The sequence below is a fragment of the Phalacrocorax carbo genome, chromosome 5 (genome assembly GCF_963921805.1).
Source record: "Phalacrocorax carbo chromosome 5, bPhaCar2.1, whole genome shotgun sequence".
In the NCBI taxonomy this organism is placed as follows: domain Eukaryota; kingdom Metazoa; phylum Chordata; class Aves; order Suliformes; family Phalacrocoracidae; genus Phalacrocorax; species Phalacrocorax carbo.
This window is the reverse complement of record NC_087517.1, coordinates 13,019,934-13,034,301: the sequence shown is the minus strand read 5'-3', so window position 1 is coordinate 13,034,301 and position 14,368 is coordinate 13,019,934. Positions and strand designations below refer to the sequence as shown.

At 42.7% G+C, this 14,368-nt stretch overlaps 1 protein-coding gene across 1 annotated transcript in view; it reads left to right on the top strand.

The window, feature by feature from the left end:
- PDIA5 (protein disulfide isomerase family A member 5) overlaps positions 1–14,368 on the top strand; it is a 102,817-nt gene that overhangs the window by 6,373 nt on the left and 82,076 nt on the right. The window contains exons 2-3 of the mRNA XM_064451215.1: positions 5,449–5,575; positions 8,704–8,791. Of these exons, the coding sequence (XP_064307285.1) occupies positions 5,449–5,575; positions 8,704–8,791 (215 nt within the window). The remainder of the gene's footprint in view (positions 1–5,448; positions 5,576–8,703; positions 8,792–14,368) is intronic.

Genomic DNA, 14,368 nt, shown 5'->3' with positions numbered 1-14,368 from the left:
CCCTGACTTTAATGTAGCAGGGGAGCCCCTTGTTTAAAATGTGACTAGTCCCCTCCTAAAGAAATTAATTATGAAAATAAAAATTCAGTCATCTCCGTTGCTGCTTGGAATTTTGAGGCAGGTTTGCTCTTCAGCTAGATTCACATAAAATGCCTTGTCAGACACAATCTGTTTCATGTGTACAGGGTCGCTCATTGATCATATTTATGGTGGGTTGAATGCTGTTGTCCCAAAATGAGAACGACATCAGTGGGCGGTTAAGCTAAGACAGAAATAAAAGTCAATGTCTTGCTGAAAAATGGGCTTTTGAAATTGTGGTCGAGTGTAAGACTTTGTCCCTGCCAAGCAGCAGTAGTGCTGGAATCAGTGTCGTTCCTGTCAGCCCCAGCTATTCTTGATGAATAGCATGCAAATTGTCTACCCAATTATACATATAAGTGCTGGTGGGCGCATAAAAATTGTATGTTGACTTATGGATTCAGGCACCTAAGCACTGTTTCAGCTGCCTATCCGTTTATATTTTTTATGCATAGTTTGTGTCCAGGGAAATATATATTTTTTCATGCTCTTGATCTGGAAATAGGAGAAATAGGAAATAGTTTTTCTGTCCAGTGTACGATGCTACTCCTCTCATAGTGCCTCCTTATTTAATTTTGATTTGTATTTTCTTGTTTTTAAAACCATGGGTTTTAATTGCCCTTGATTTAAAACAAACAAAATTATTCTACAGACATGTTGCGTGTCCTAGGCAAAAGACCATGCTGTTGTGAAGCTTTTGTGGGGAGCAGCTCATAAATTGAACTGGGTTCTGTGTGAAGAGCAGCTAAGCATTTATCACATTTAATTTGAATAATGTAAGATACAAAAATCAGTTCTCGTGGCTGCTTGAAAGATACTCCTTTTTTTCATTCTGAAATGATATTCAGAGAAGAGTAAAAACTTGAGAAATAAACCCTCCTTTCTCAAAACCATCAAGGATCTGAGAAAACAGAGCCTGAGGGATGACCACATTTTTCAGTAGTGTCAGTCCTGGAAGTATAATTAGCAAATAGTTATTTGCCTGTAACTGTCTTTGCGTTTCTGAAAGCTCAGATGTTTCTTGGGTACCAATTCTAAGGGAGTGGGGTTGTGGAGTGCTTCGCTGCTCTGGAACACTTGTATATGTTTGGCAGCTCTGCAAGGAATTGCTGGAGTTGGGGCGGGAATAAAACTTTTTTGACTGATCAGACTTCTTCCACCTAGCTTGCAAGATTATATATTTAAATACATACTTTGATTTGAAGAGCAGAGTCAAAGCTAGAGCACACGTGTTTTTGTACCTTGTACTCAAATAGCAGTGTCTGTCAGCAGTTTTGAATTTACTCTCTTGAGGTTTTGGGCTCACTTATGTTTTACTTGAGACTCCTTTGTGCATCTTAGATCAGACACTGCCATCACGTGACTGAAGTGCGACCTATGCCATAAAAAATTACATGAAAATAAATTCAGACTGAGATCTTGAGCTGGGGAAAAATCTGCAAACCAAAAGTGCTACTAGATTTGCATTTCTTAGTCTGCTGCATGTAGCCTGCCTTTTTCTGAAGGTCTCCACCAAAGTTTCACATCAGGTGACGGTTCCAGCTCACCGACCCAGCTGTGGATGAGAACCTGTTATGCTAGGCACTGTGCAAACACAGCATGAAATAAAATAGACTTTCCCTCAGTTTTATTGCTATTTCTTGTCAGCATAAGTGTCACGGGGCAGGGGTGGCACAGGTGTTGCATGCGCTGGTCTTAATATGCATTCTACTTTAATGGGTACCAAGGTAGGGAGCTTCTTGAGAAAAATGTTTGGAGTGTTCCTTAGCTTTTCAGCAGTGGTTGTAAATAGATTTTAAAGCTTTAGGATGCTCAAGTGACAGAGTTTAGCTTGTTTCTTATTTATAGAGTTCCATATGTGTGAATGTAGCACTTCCTGACGCATATGAAAAGAGGCTTCCTGCCCAGGAGGGACTGTCACCTTTCCTGACCTCTACTTTTTTTAATATGAGCTCATGTCCTCTTGTGCCCTGGATTTAAACAAGAAGTGTGTTTGATCGGGCAGTCCCTGGCTGACGAGCTTTCCTGCAAAGACTTCAGCAAAATGTCTGGAGTAGATCTACCTGAGTCATATCTCACAATTAAAGTCGTACAGCACAGTACATGCAAATGAGCCTTGTCTTTACTGCTGCTTTGCCTGTGGGCTGTGCAGGAATATGGGACTGATTTTCTGTGAAGAAGAGCATATAACTGCTTCCATAGGCTTCTCTTTTCCTATCCTCTTAATTTCATGCTGTTGCCAGAACTACTGACTGTTGCCCTGGTGAGGCTGTAGCTGCTGGTACGATCATTGCAACGTTGGCTCTGGAGCAGGGCAAAGCAGCCCTGTGGCTGGGACTGGCAGTGGGTGAAAACAACTGCTCGGCATGGCTTGCCTTCAGTGGAGCTGGTAGCGAAGGCGGCGGTTCTTCAGGAGGTTTGGTGATAAACTAGCCTCTCATTTATTCCTGGGTAGGGTCTTCATTAATTTCAGTGGGAGAAAGCTGGAGAGTGTGGAACTACTTAATTCTTATCAGTTTGCAAACACCATGTAGTGCAAATACATACTGGGAGGGGGTGAACTTTTCAGCTCAGCTGATAACCTCCCACTATTGCTGCGGCTGCCTTATATGTGCAGGCAGGGTGTTTCTGTCCAACCTGATGCCTTTGGCTTGGACTTCTTGGGTTTTATAACCAGGAGAGGCTGTAACATTAATCTTAAAGGGAGATGATGATCTATTCGGCAGGCCTGACTGGTGCGCTTGTATGCACAATGCCTTTCCCAGTGTGTTTTGGTCTAAACCATAGGATCAGAGAGAGCTGCTGTAGTAGAAGTGCAGGAAAATGAGTAACGTGTATTGATTTGACACCTGGGGGGGAATTGGGCGAAGTAGCAGTGGATATATGCAATGCGACATGCTTCTCCCTCCAAGTGCCTGCTGTTCCACCAGCACAGCGAACAGCGAGTTTTCTGTTAGCGGCAACACCGACATGGCAGTAGTTTAAGCTGTCACTGTTTCCAGAATCCAATTTTTCAAGAGGTTTATAGCTCTGCCATTATAAGGAAAAAAAAAAATTAACTGAAATTGGCTAAACAGCCTTTCCATCTAGCAAAGACATGAAATACATGTGCTTCCAAGCTATCGGTAAAACTGTACAGATGCTTTAAACAAAGTTCATAATACCATTTGGTGTCATGTTGAACGTGGCCTTTGTGGCTTTTTTAGTCCAATTCTTTCTTTTTGGCAGCGAGTTCATAGACTAGAATATCCTTGAGTCGTTTTCTAAAGGAAGAAAGCGACCTGTAGTTTCACTTTTTCCCTGTTGTGTTCAGCCTTAGTCTCAGTAAAGTTTAGGTTTAGCCTTCTATAACTCAAGACATAAGTAATACTTTAAGACACTTGGATAGTTAAAAAAGTTGAGGTGAAGGAAAAAGTTTTTGAAGAAATACTTAGGATTAAAGAGATCTGCTTGTAAGTCAATGTAATCCCTCCTGTACAGCTTTTGATTGCGATGAGTTTTCAGCAGGAATTTGCATCTCTCTGTCACCCCACTTAGCACAACTATATTTGTCTACTTTGATTGGCAACACCATGTATTTATCTCAGAAAATACAGAAATGATTCACATGCATCAGCCTGAAGTAGGAAGGCTGAGCTCCGGACATCTGGATTTAGAAGAATGCAAGTCCCTCGGTTGAAATAAAGCATCAAGGACATTTAGGCCGAAGGTAGGGGATGACTTGCAAATGTGTTTTTTCCCTTCTCACAGTTAGACCATCTGGTCAGCAGGGCTCGGTGGTGAGAATCCTGCCTGCGGAGTGGGGTAACTTGTTCACTCTAAGCCTGTGTGGCCTATTGTGTTTTTATGTTTTATGTTAAAGGTGTATCTTGTAGTAACTTTAAATTCCTGAACATATCCTGAGGTTGTTTTGAGGACGACCCCCATTTCAGCTCAGCCTCTCTCCTCTACCCTCTGCATCCCAAAACTCCCCTTCCCCTTTCTGCATGTGAAAACTTCTGGCACTTATAAAATATGTTTTGTAGGTGCAGGTTTTGTTTCTGTGCCTCAGTGACTGTGGTGTTTGCAAATAGCTGAATTTGTAATGAAGTGTAGCGCCTGGGGCTGCGTGTTCTGACTTCGATTGGCTTAGTGCCTTGTTTTGAATGCTGCAGTCTGTAATACCCGGGATGCAAGAACAGCCTCTTATTTCTTCGCATCTACCCTGGACACATTTTCCAGCCCAGTTGGAATGAGGCTTGATCAAAATTAGTTCTGTAATTAAGAAAACGTTGGACCTCTTGTGTGTGTTAGGCAAATGAGCTAAAGCTTTTAGCCAAGCAATTAAGTGTTAAGGTTTTACTGTAAGGTGAATGTAAACCAGATAATTTCTCCAGCTAAGCTTCCCATAATCATTCCATTAGTATGAATTCAGTACAGTGCAGAAGGGAGGCAGCATAGCGTGATGGATAAGATTATTATTATTTATTATTATTATTATAAGATTATTGCAGTACGGATAAGCAGTGAAGGCCCCAGCTGAGGTTATGGTTGTATTTTGATAAGAGTTTTACTTTATCGTAGGATAAAAGACAGACTTTGTTCTGGAGTGGTCATGATTTAAATAGACCAAAAGATGCAACAACAAAAAATATTTCTTTGCATAGGTATAGAACTGAGTTGCAGAGAGATTAAATGCCGTGTCTTCCACGTGGCCAGTGGAAGCCAAACTTGGTCTTGCGGCAAAGGCACTGGTGTGTGTGTGAGGTACGGTATGGCCAGTGGAAAACTTAAGCCCTGTTCCACTTTGGAAGGGCGGGTGGGAGAGGGTTGTGGTTAGTGCTGGATTGGGTGCTGGATTACTTGCAAATTCTGTTTTTGTTTCCTTCATCTGCTCTGTGTCAGCGCGGGTTGGTTATTTTAACTTTGTGGCTCTCGCTGTCTTCTGTGGAATTTCAAAGTACTCGACTGAGTTTGCAGCATCTTCTGAGATCTAGGGACAAGAGTGCTCTTGAGTGGTAATTTGCTGCTTCTCTTGTTACAGTATATTAAATTTACATAAGAATCTTTATCTGATTATGTGACTAGGGAACAAACTTTTAAAGGGGATGGCTTCTTAACTAAAACGATATTTCTTGATGTTGTGTTTATCTCATCTTTCCACTTCAGGATGCTTGCTGGGAGTGGTATTGGACCAGTTTCAATAAGTCATGTGCATGGTTGCTTTTTTTTTTTCCTTTTGCTGATCAAATCAATACAGTAGTTTATTTAAGGCAGTGTGTCTCAAGATTATGGAAAAAGATCAAGGCAATTTTGAAAGCAGTCTGCCTTTGTATTTTGTTTCTCAGCATGGGAGCTGTTACTAACGTTTCTGGCTTTGTGTTTCTGTAGGCATTCTTGCCGGCATTGGTGTACTCGTTGAAGGTGTCTCCCCTCATAGAAAAAATAAGTGACCACAAGGATTTTAAGAAGCTTCTCAGGACACGGAATAATGTACTAGTGCTGTATTCCAAGTCTGGTAAGGGCTTTTTTTTTTCTTTTGGTGTCACAGCTCTTTGTGCCCAGCAAGGTATGTGCGTTTGAAGATCTGCGTGCACGTTCGGTTACCTGTGCACATGCTCAGATAACTTGGCTCTTTGCCCTTACGTGTTGTCTGTTCAGTGTTGCCTTACGTGACTGCAAGGTGCTTCTACATGACTGCAAGGTGCTTCTTCAGTACCGGTGTCCTTGTCCTAACACAGAGGGTACTGATGTTTCAAGATTGGAGTTTTCTTAATTTGGTCTTCTAATTGCTTTGCCACATTGGCAAAAATGTACTTTATTCTGGCTTTATCTCCAAAACTGGCTGCTCCTAATAGGGATAGCTAGAGCTTTCTGGTGTGTTTATCACAGTAGTTTGCAACTTTCCATTTCCTGGTGACACTGAAAGGCTTAATGAATAGTTATAGTTCTGAAATCAATCCGTCTTTGTTTCTGACAGCTTTGGGTGTTCCATGGTTGTCTTTCAACTCTAATTAACAAAATATAAAAATAAAAAAATATCTGCTTGTGTAAGAGGGAGAAGTGGCTGATTTCACGTCATCCCACCTGTCCCTTTAATCTCTTAATGTCTTCTCTCTCATTCAGGCTCTCCTTTATGGCTGCTCACTCTTGCTCTTACCTGTTTGCTCTTCCTTTTGCTCTGTTCTGCTCCCGCTGTACCTCTTCTCCTTTGTCGCCTGTTTGTTTTGTTGTGTTGCTTTGTGTGACTCCATGTAAAATGAGGAAGCAATGTTTAAGCTCCATATGCAAGTGCCGAATGCTGTTGTGGATGATCTTCCTTAGTGCTGCGTTGGTTTTGTTTTTGTCGCTGCTGCCTTTTCCTTCCTGCAGGCAAGCAATACAAGATAATGCTTTGTTTCAGGGTTTGGTCCTCCCTTTCTGACCTGTTGCAAAGGTCTTAATTAAGCAAAACGGTGTTGGTGGAGTTGCTCTGGGTTCATAGTGTGGCAAATCAGAGCAGTATGTGGCAACCCAATACCCTTCCTCCCTGCCCCCACCATGTCAGAATTTTGCAGACAAAAATGTGCAAGTGCTGGAATAATTACCTTTGCTTCCTAAATATATGCTTATTCTGGAACAGTTAAAATAATATATGTGATTTAATTTTTGTTAAAATATTTGTGTTTTGCTATAGTGGGGAACTTTGAGTGCTTGAACTTGGCCAAATGGTTTTGTAGTAACAGGTTCAAAGTGAAAGTCATAAAAGGGTTTCTAACGCTTTTTGATTTTGAAAGGAACACTTTAGATAAAAAAGACATCTGTATTATTCAGCTTTTTAAGGGGAAAATTTTCTTTTTTTGCTTAATATTTTAAGTGGTGGTTGCTTTCATTTTTAGCAGCACAACCAGAACACTTCAGCTCTGACACTCATCAAATAAATGTTGCCCTATGGGCATTGTTCAAAAGCTGTGTTGTAGAGATTTCTTTTTTCTGTTTTTGTTATTTAATTGGTTGGTTTTAGCAGCCTAAAAGCATTGCATGCAGAGCTGACTGTGGGATTAATGCTTCTTCCTAGAACAGTGATCCTTGCACAATTAGAAATCTCTTGCCAAACTGTTACACAGAAAGATGGGAGGGGAAAAAAGAGATAGGAATTCGGAGGTGCAATTTAAATCCCAGATGTACATCCCCAGCTGTGATGAGATGTTGGCCAGCTGATTGTACCGCTGGAACAAAGGCTTTGCTACTCAGCTGAGCAAAACTAGATGAGAATTTCTCTCATGCAGAAAATTCATTGGTTTTAGGAGATGTCCTCATTTATGGGAGACGTTTAGTTCACCCTACCAGCTGGGTATCCTGCCAGGGCTGCTCAACTTACTGAGTCTTCTGGGACAAGTCTGTCTTATCCTGAATGCTTATTTTTTTTAAAGGATGTTTGTCGAACTGTTCCACTCTTAAGTACATGCGAAGAATTCCCCCATGTGTATACATCCCTGCGTTGGAGAGAGGGGGCAGTTGCATGTTATCAGGTGTGGGGGTAGGATAGTTTCTTGAGAGCTAACATGTGTGGGCTGGCGTCTCTGATGGCATCAGGCCCAGGCAAAGGCTGTCGAATACAAAGAAGCCATTTCTGGCTCAGGAGATGGTTGAGATAAAAATTGTGGAGGCTTTAGAGATTATTTGGTGGGGGGCTATCACTACTCGCTTGCTCTACTTGTCTACTCTGACCTATTATATAGGCCTTCACTTTCCCAAATGTTGGGAGACAAGATATTGGTGTATAGAGGCATTTGGTCTGACCTAGTATAGCCATTCTTATATTCAATTAGTTGAAGTAGTTGCAGAGCAGCAGCAGTTTAAATAGATCTGGAAGAGGCTCTGGGTTTCTGATTTCTGTTTATTGAGGCAGGAAACGGTTTCTTTTAGATTTTTGGGGGAACTGATACTTGTTTGAACCTCTGTATTTTTCTCTCCCAAGTTTTTGTCCCGTTTTTATTCTGTGCTTAATACAATTTATAAGACTGTTTTGGAATGGAAGTGATTTTCAAAATCTACATGTGGCGCACGGCGTTGTAAAAATCTCAGCTGAGTATTTATAATACAGCCAGTTCTTGGAAGGACCTTTTCTGGGTGCTTTCTGCTAATAGTTTTGAGCTCCTTATGACTGTGGGTTTGTGTATCTCCCAGGGTTATTGTGAAGATAAGTGTGTTATTTTCTGTGTATGACGGGTAGAATTTAGTTAAGCAGACCTGCTGAATGACTTGCCCTTACAGCTGATGAAGGTCCTAAATGCAGTTGCTCTAATTAGCAGGCAGTGGTACAAACTGGTTAATGCCCAGCCACAGGAAGAAGGCAGTGCTGGGATGGAAGCTGGTTTGCAGGAGAGGATACAGTATGGCTACATAGCTGTAGGTCAGGGAGCATGCCTGGATGTATGAATATCAGTGTGTTTGACAGGGCGGAGGGAAGGAGCCACCCAGCTGCAGCTGAAGCCAGCATTTACAGAAAATTTACAGAAAATTTTACTGATCCCTCTCATACTGCTTCCTTCAGATTAGACAAAATGTTCTTCCAGTACTTCAGAACGAAGGACTGCACCGTTGTGTTTTTCTGTGTGGAGTAATAATGTTGTTGTTGTTTATTATTATTATTTTGTTTTCCAGCTGCTGCTGCAGAAAGCTCACTCAGGTTACTGTCCAGCGTGGCCCAGGAGGTGAAAGGACGAGGTACTATAAGCTGGATAGACTGTGGGTATGTGTCACACTGTGTTTCTCCTTTTTTTCCCCTCTCCCCTTTTGGCTTTTATTGCTGGCTTAGCTTTTTTGATGGCTCTGAAACTTTTTGCCTGTAACTGAACCCACATCATTCTGTGCAGTTTCTTCATAGCTGTAGGAAGCCTACATCTTGTCCTCTTCTCCTTTGGACCAGCGGTGGGGAATAATTTTTTCCTTATGGTTGTTGTCACTTTTCTGACAGCATGTGTTTCAGCCTGAAGCTGGAGACCCCAGCTAGCATCACCTTTCATGAGGGGCACGTAGCATGGAAACTCTTGACTGCTCCAGCTTTCCCACAAGCCGGGGATGGAGGAATCCCACCTCAGCTGGAGGGCAAGGCAGTTCTGCTCCGAGAGCAAATGTTGCACGAGCAGTATGGCTGTTTGCTTGGTTTTGAAGCAGCCACCCATTTGTTTTTCTCAGTAAAATGTGCTTTCTTTTAAAGAACTTCCTCTGTGATTTTATAGGTCCATGGCAATTTTTAATGTGAAGGCAGGGAAACTTGTTTTTGTAAGTGGCTGCTTGTGGGGGAAGGAATGAACAGGTGTGTACTTTCTGGTTAGCAGATGTGAAAGCCTCCAGTGTGGTTCTGCTCAATAACATATTGCCTGTGGTTTTAGCTCGTGTATCGTAGTGCCTTTCTGCCTCTGCAGCTTCGAGAGCTTTGCCTGCAGGTGGCAAATGCCCCTTCCTGCACTGCAGAGGAACAGCTTGCTGCCTACCTATGTGTTTGGGTGGATTGCCATGGTATGAAGAAATTGTATGCTGTGGACAAATCTAAGTCAGCTCTGCAAATCATGTGGCTCCCTTAAAACTATACTTTTGAAACCAACCTCCATCCATCAAGCAATGACCCAGAATAAGTCATTGGTAAATCAAAGTTAATGTGCTCTTGTTGTTGGTTAACCTGTCTTGCTCTCCCCCTGCTACCAGGCAGGTATCTCTCCCACGGAGTCCTCTGCTTCTGCTTTCTGTTTGCATTCTGCTGGGCTCATCCAAACACACAGACACTTTCGTCTCTGCCCAACCAATGGGGACAGTGTTCCAACTCATCTGCTGGCAGAAAGCAGGGCTGCTCCTCTGAGGTCAGTGAAGCCTGTACCACTTCCCACCTGGCTGAAAAGCCACCCACCTGAAAAGCCAACAAATAAATTGTGTTGACTCTGACAAGGAGAAGGTTGTGTGGAGATCTGGCATAGCTCTGAAATCCAGTCTCCCTTTCTAATGAAAGCACTGGTAAACATTTTTTGGTTGTCAGTAGTGAGGGCTAGCAAATAGGATACTGGGCTAGGTTCTTGGCTTTAGTTTCTAATTGGCCCTGTTTGTGACTGGGGAGTGGTTGCTACCTTTCGGTGTCTTCTGTTTCCCTTTTGGTTTAGGCTGCCTCTGTGTTGGGGACTTGCTGCTTATCGTGTGTCTGTGCACGTGGCACGTGTGTACAACCACTGGAATGATGAGGCTGTTCATCTGGCTCTTCAAAATGCTGCTATAAGCAATAACCATTACCAGGTTTTATTTTAGTTCTGATTGGGGAAGGAAAGATTCAGTGTTTAGGCCTTCAGTTTGAAATCCAGGGAAGTTTTGGCAGTTAGTTCAATCAGTCTCTGCTCCCAAGATTTTAAGTGATGGTGATGGGGAGGGAAATGCGTTGTTTGGTTTTGCTGTAAAATAAACTTCAGTTCCTCAAACACTAATATGCTCTCCTTTTCCAAATGTTGTCATCTAAACCAAACTTTGTTGAGGAAGTTACTTGTAAGAAATGTATTTAAAGTCTCTTCAAGGTAATGCTTTAATACATTTCATAGGAAGCGTGGTACTTGCAGTGCCTTTCCTCTGACTATGGTGGGGAAGTATTTAAGGAGCTTCATATATTCATATTCATAAAGAACGGTGAGTTATTCCCAGAGAGTGAAGCAGCCAGGTGAAGGTCATGCTGCAAGAGGTTGGGAGACCTGGGAATAGATTTCTAGGTTCCCAAAATTTGCTTTGATGCCAGTAATGTCACAATCAGATTGCCACTTGCCTAGTGACAGGCAGTAGACGGGGTGTTGTAACATGGCAATAGCTGAAACTCTGTCTTTGGGGGTTGAGCAGTCCTTCCTTTCAGATCACTCATTTGGGGTAATCTGGAAAAAATAGATGATCTGTCCAACTGTAGCTGGCAATTTGTCAGAGGTGACTGTTCTGTCATTCCCTCCTCCAGAGGGATGTCATAACAGAATCTGTGAACTTTTCTTATGGGGCAAGGTGAACTGAAAGATTGGCTTCTGGCAAAGGAGGTCTTAATGTATGCAAACAACTAAATGGTTTGAGCCTGAGCCGGGTTTTGTGGTTGATTTGCTTGTTAAACTTTTAATGCATTTTGAACTCAATCTCACAGTGTTGAGGTAACTTTTAAATATTTTTTTTTTCCGTGAAAGATTGTTTTCCTTTTTTTTTTTTTTTTTGGGTGTGTATAGAGGTGGCTGCAAACTGCTGTCCACCTCATTGCAGTGATACCGTGAGAGGCTGCCTGTCACTAGTTACAAAGGGCTAGTTGTAGGGCCTGAACAGCTGAGTCCTACCAGAGTTGCTCAAGCTATTTTCCCACTGCAAGTATCCTATGAAGCTTATTTGCAAGACTTCATGCTGAAACAAACAGCGCACAGATGCAGGGGTATTTACAGCACAGGCTCAATTTGTTTTACAAATATTGACAAGAAATGGCTTGTTTGGCAGCAATATTTAGCAGGGAATTTTGGCTTTGCTCTTCACATCCTGCTGTAGCGGACTTCTTTGCCTTCAGATCCAAGCGTTGGCAAGGCTGGCATACATGCAGAGTTGTGGTTTGTGTCTCTGCTTCCCTGTGGCGATGACGGCAGTCTTTTTCTTTTCTTTTTCTTTATTGGCGGTGTTTTTTTTGTTTCTTGTCGTTCCCCTTCTTCCCCTCATTTTCAGGAGAAAGCAAGAACATACTGCTCCACTGATGGAAATCATTATGGATTGCTAAGTCTCAGCAGTATGTTCTGTATTTCATACAGTGGAGAGGAGTGTGCAGGCTTGGCTGGAGGAGGGCTGCCTGAATTGCTGGTTTACATGGAAACCGGGCTTCTTGGCCTCAGCTTTTCTTAGGTCTGTGGTATGAGGCAGAGGTTAGCCTTGAGCTTTCAGTTCCAGGTTGAGTGGTCTCAGGGAGACCAGGGAGGTTAGTTTTTCAGCACAGTGTGGGGAAAATACTTGGTTTCTTGCCGAGACTGTTAGTGTGGAGCAGAAGAGGTTGCCACTTAGTTTGTCACTTTGCGGCAGGATAGCAGAGGTCCCCGGAGTGCCTGGGCTTAGGAGAGGTAAGACTGGGAAGTGCCAGGTGCCTGCCTTCCCTGCGCAGTTAGGCTTGCTTGCGTTAAGTGCCATGCTGGAGCAGGGCCATGGTGAGTGCAACACACCTGGGGACGCCTGTGCGGGCAGTATTGCAGGTAAGGTTCACAGGAGTTTTCAGTCAGTTTGCACAGGCACGTAGATGGCATCCTGCTAGAAATGACGGGGCAGCACGAGAATTGCTTGCAGCATTGAAGTGGTCACTTTGCTCCTGTGTGCTGGGATAGCATATGTGGCTCTGTACACAATTAAATGTGAAGCTGTTTCCATTGTGGATAACAGACGCACAAATGATGTCACAAAAATATATTTTATTCTAGTAGCCTTTCCATGTGTTAATTAGGAAGTCCTTGTTGAGACAATTCACGTTGAATGAACAGTGGTGTGAGAGACAACAGAATATTGAATTAATAACGCCTGGTGAAATGCAGTCTTCTGCATGATGGCTATTTTTTGTTGCTGTTGGTTTGAATGGAGTGCGCTCTGCTACCTTTTATTTATTTATTTCCTCCCTGTAATACCTGGTGCTTAATTTCTGAAATTGAGGCTAAGTAGTAGCAGGGGTAGAGCACAGCGCTGCAGGTTGGAAAATCTTCAGAGCGTCCCAGAGAGATGGATCAGTCATCTTGCAAGCAAGTATTCTGAGACTCGCCTTCAAGGAGACACCACATTAATAGGAGCTGAGGGTCCCAGCTTCTGTTCCTGTCTCTGTGAATGATTCACTTCTTGTTTCTTCATGTTGTTAAAATAAAAAAAGGTGTATCTGTTTTCCAGGCAACTGGGTAAATGCTGCCTGACTCATTAGTCAACGTTTATAAAGAGATTGGAAAACTTTGAAAGGAAAAATGCTACAGCAGCATAAATGAGCACTCTTCACTTAATGCATTCTGATGCTATTGGGATGGGCATGTAAGCAAGCAGAGGACTATTATTGAATTATTTTTAGTATGAGGCTGATAGAAGTTCTGAAAATGGAAGGGCTTCGTAGGGAGTTGAAAGCTTAAGATGTCTGCCAGAAAGAAAGTGTCTTGTCCTCTTGTGCAGTCTCAGAGTTTGGATGCTGCTAACTGTAACAGCAGGCTGGGATGCAGAGGAGCTGGTGGTGTGTGCTGTAGAGGTGGATGGGTGGTCTGTGTGTGTGCCCCAGAGCCTCCGTGTCCCACGGTCCCTCATAGCAACTCTTGGCAAATCCTTATGGTGGCAAGTAAAAAGGTACAAAGGGATGTGCCTGGGAACACAATGAGGTTAAATTACTGCTTAAGTGAAAGACTTAATTTTTGTTGCTTGTGTTTAAAGCAGACAAAGCTCCAGTCCCAGTCTGTGATGCCCTGAGGTCTGGTTTTGAAGAGTAGTCAATATAAAGTTATCCTCTAGCCTTCCTGAGTAGGTTTTGTGATAGATCGTAGGGTGGCCAAGGACTGATGTTAGTTGGAAGACTGTAACTAGTTTGGGTGAAGTGGAAGGGGAAAGAAAGTAAAATGGCTTTGTTGGTGAGAAGAAAATGTGTTTGACAGGTTATAAAACGCATTGTGGTCAGGTGCAGTTTTGAGGAGGTGGCCAAAGAGGTTCAAACTACCTCTTTCCACCTGAATGCAATTTAGTGAACGCTCCTGGGTTTTCCTGTTACTGAATTGTCTAGAGTTTTTTATTGACTATAACTCCTGCCCAATTATGGACTGGTATTTTGAAAAAAGCACCTATTTCTCTTGGCTCTGGGTGATTATTCCCTGCTTAAACTTGCATGGTTCCCTCTACTGTAGGTCCCAAACATAAACAAAGCTGTGTGATTTCCATCTGCTGTCATAGCGTGTGTGCTTGGCTTTAGCACATCAGACTGCTAGGAAGAGGAAATGCCATCTGGTTTAAAATGTCTGACTAATTTTTGGTTGGTTTTAATCCCACATTTCTGCTTTTGTGTGTCATTCTTGTAGTCCCTTTTGTGTGCCCTGTGCGTCATTCCTGTAGTCCCCATCCTCAGTAATTACTCGTTATTGTTGGAATCCTCTGATGCTTAACATAAAGGTTAAGACCATAATTTGGCTGGTAAAACAGACCAGTCCAAGCTATGCATCTAAACGTGCTGGTTCAGGAGAGAGCCAAATCTAATGTAGTTGTCTTTTTACGGGATCTCCCCCAATTTCCATGTTTATCTGCCTTTTAGATGAAACCTTCCTTCCCAAATTTCGAATTCCCTTATGCT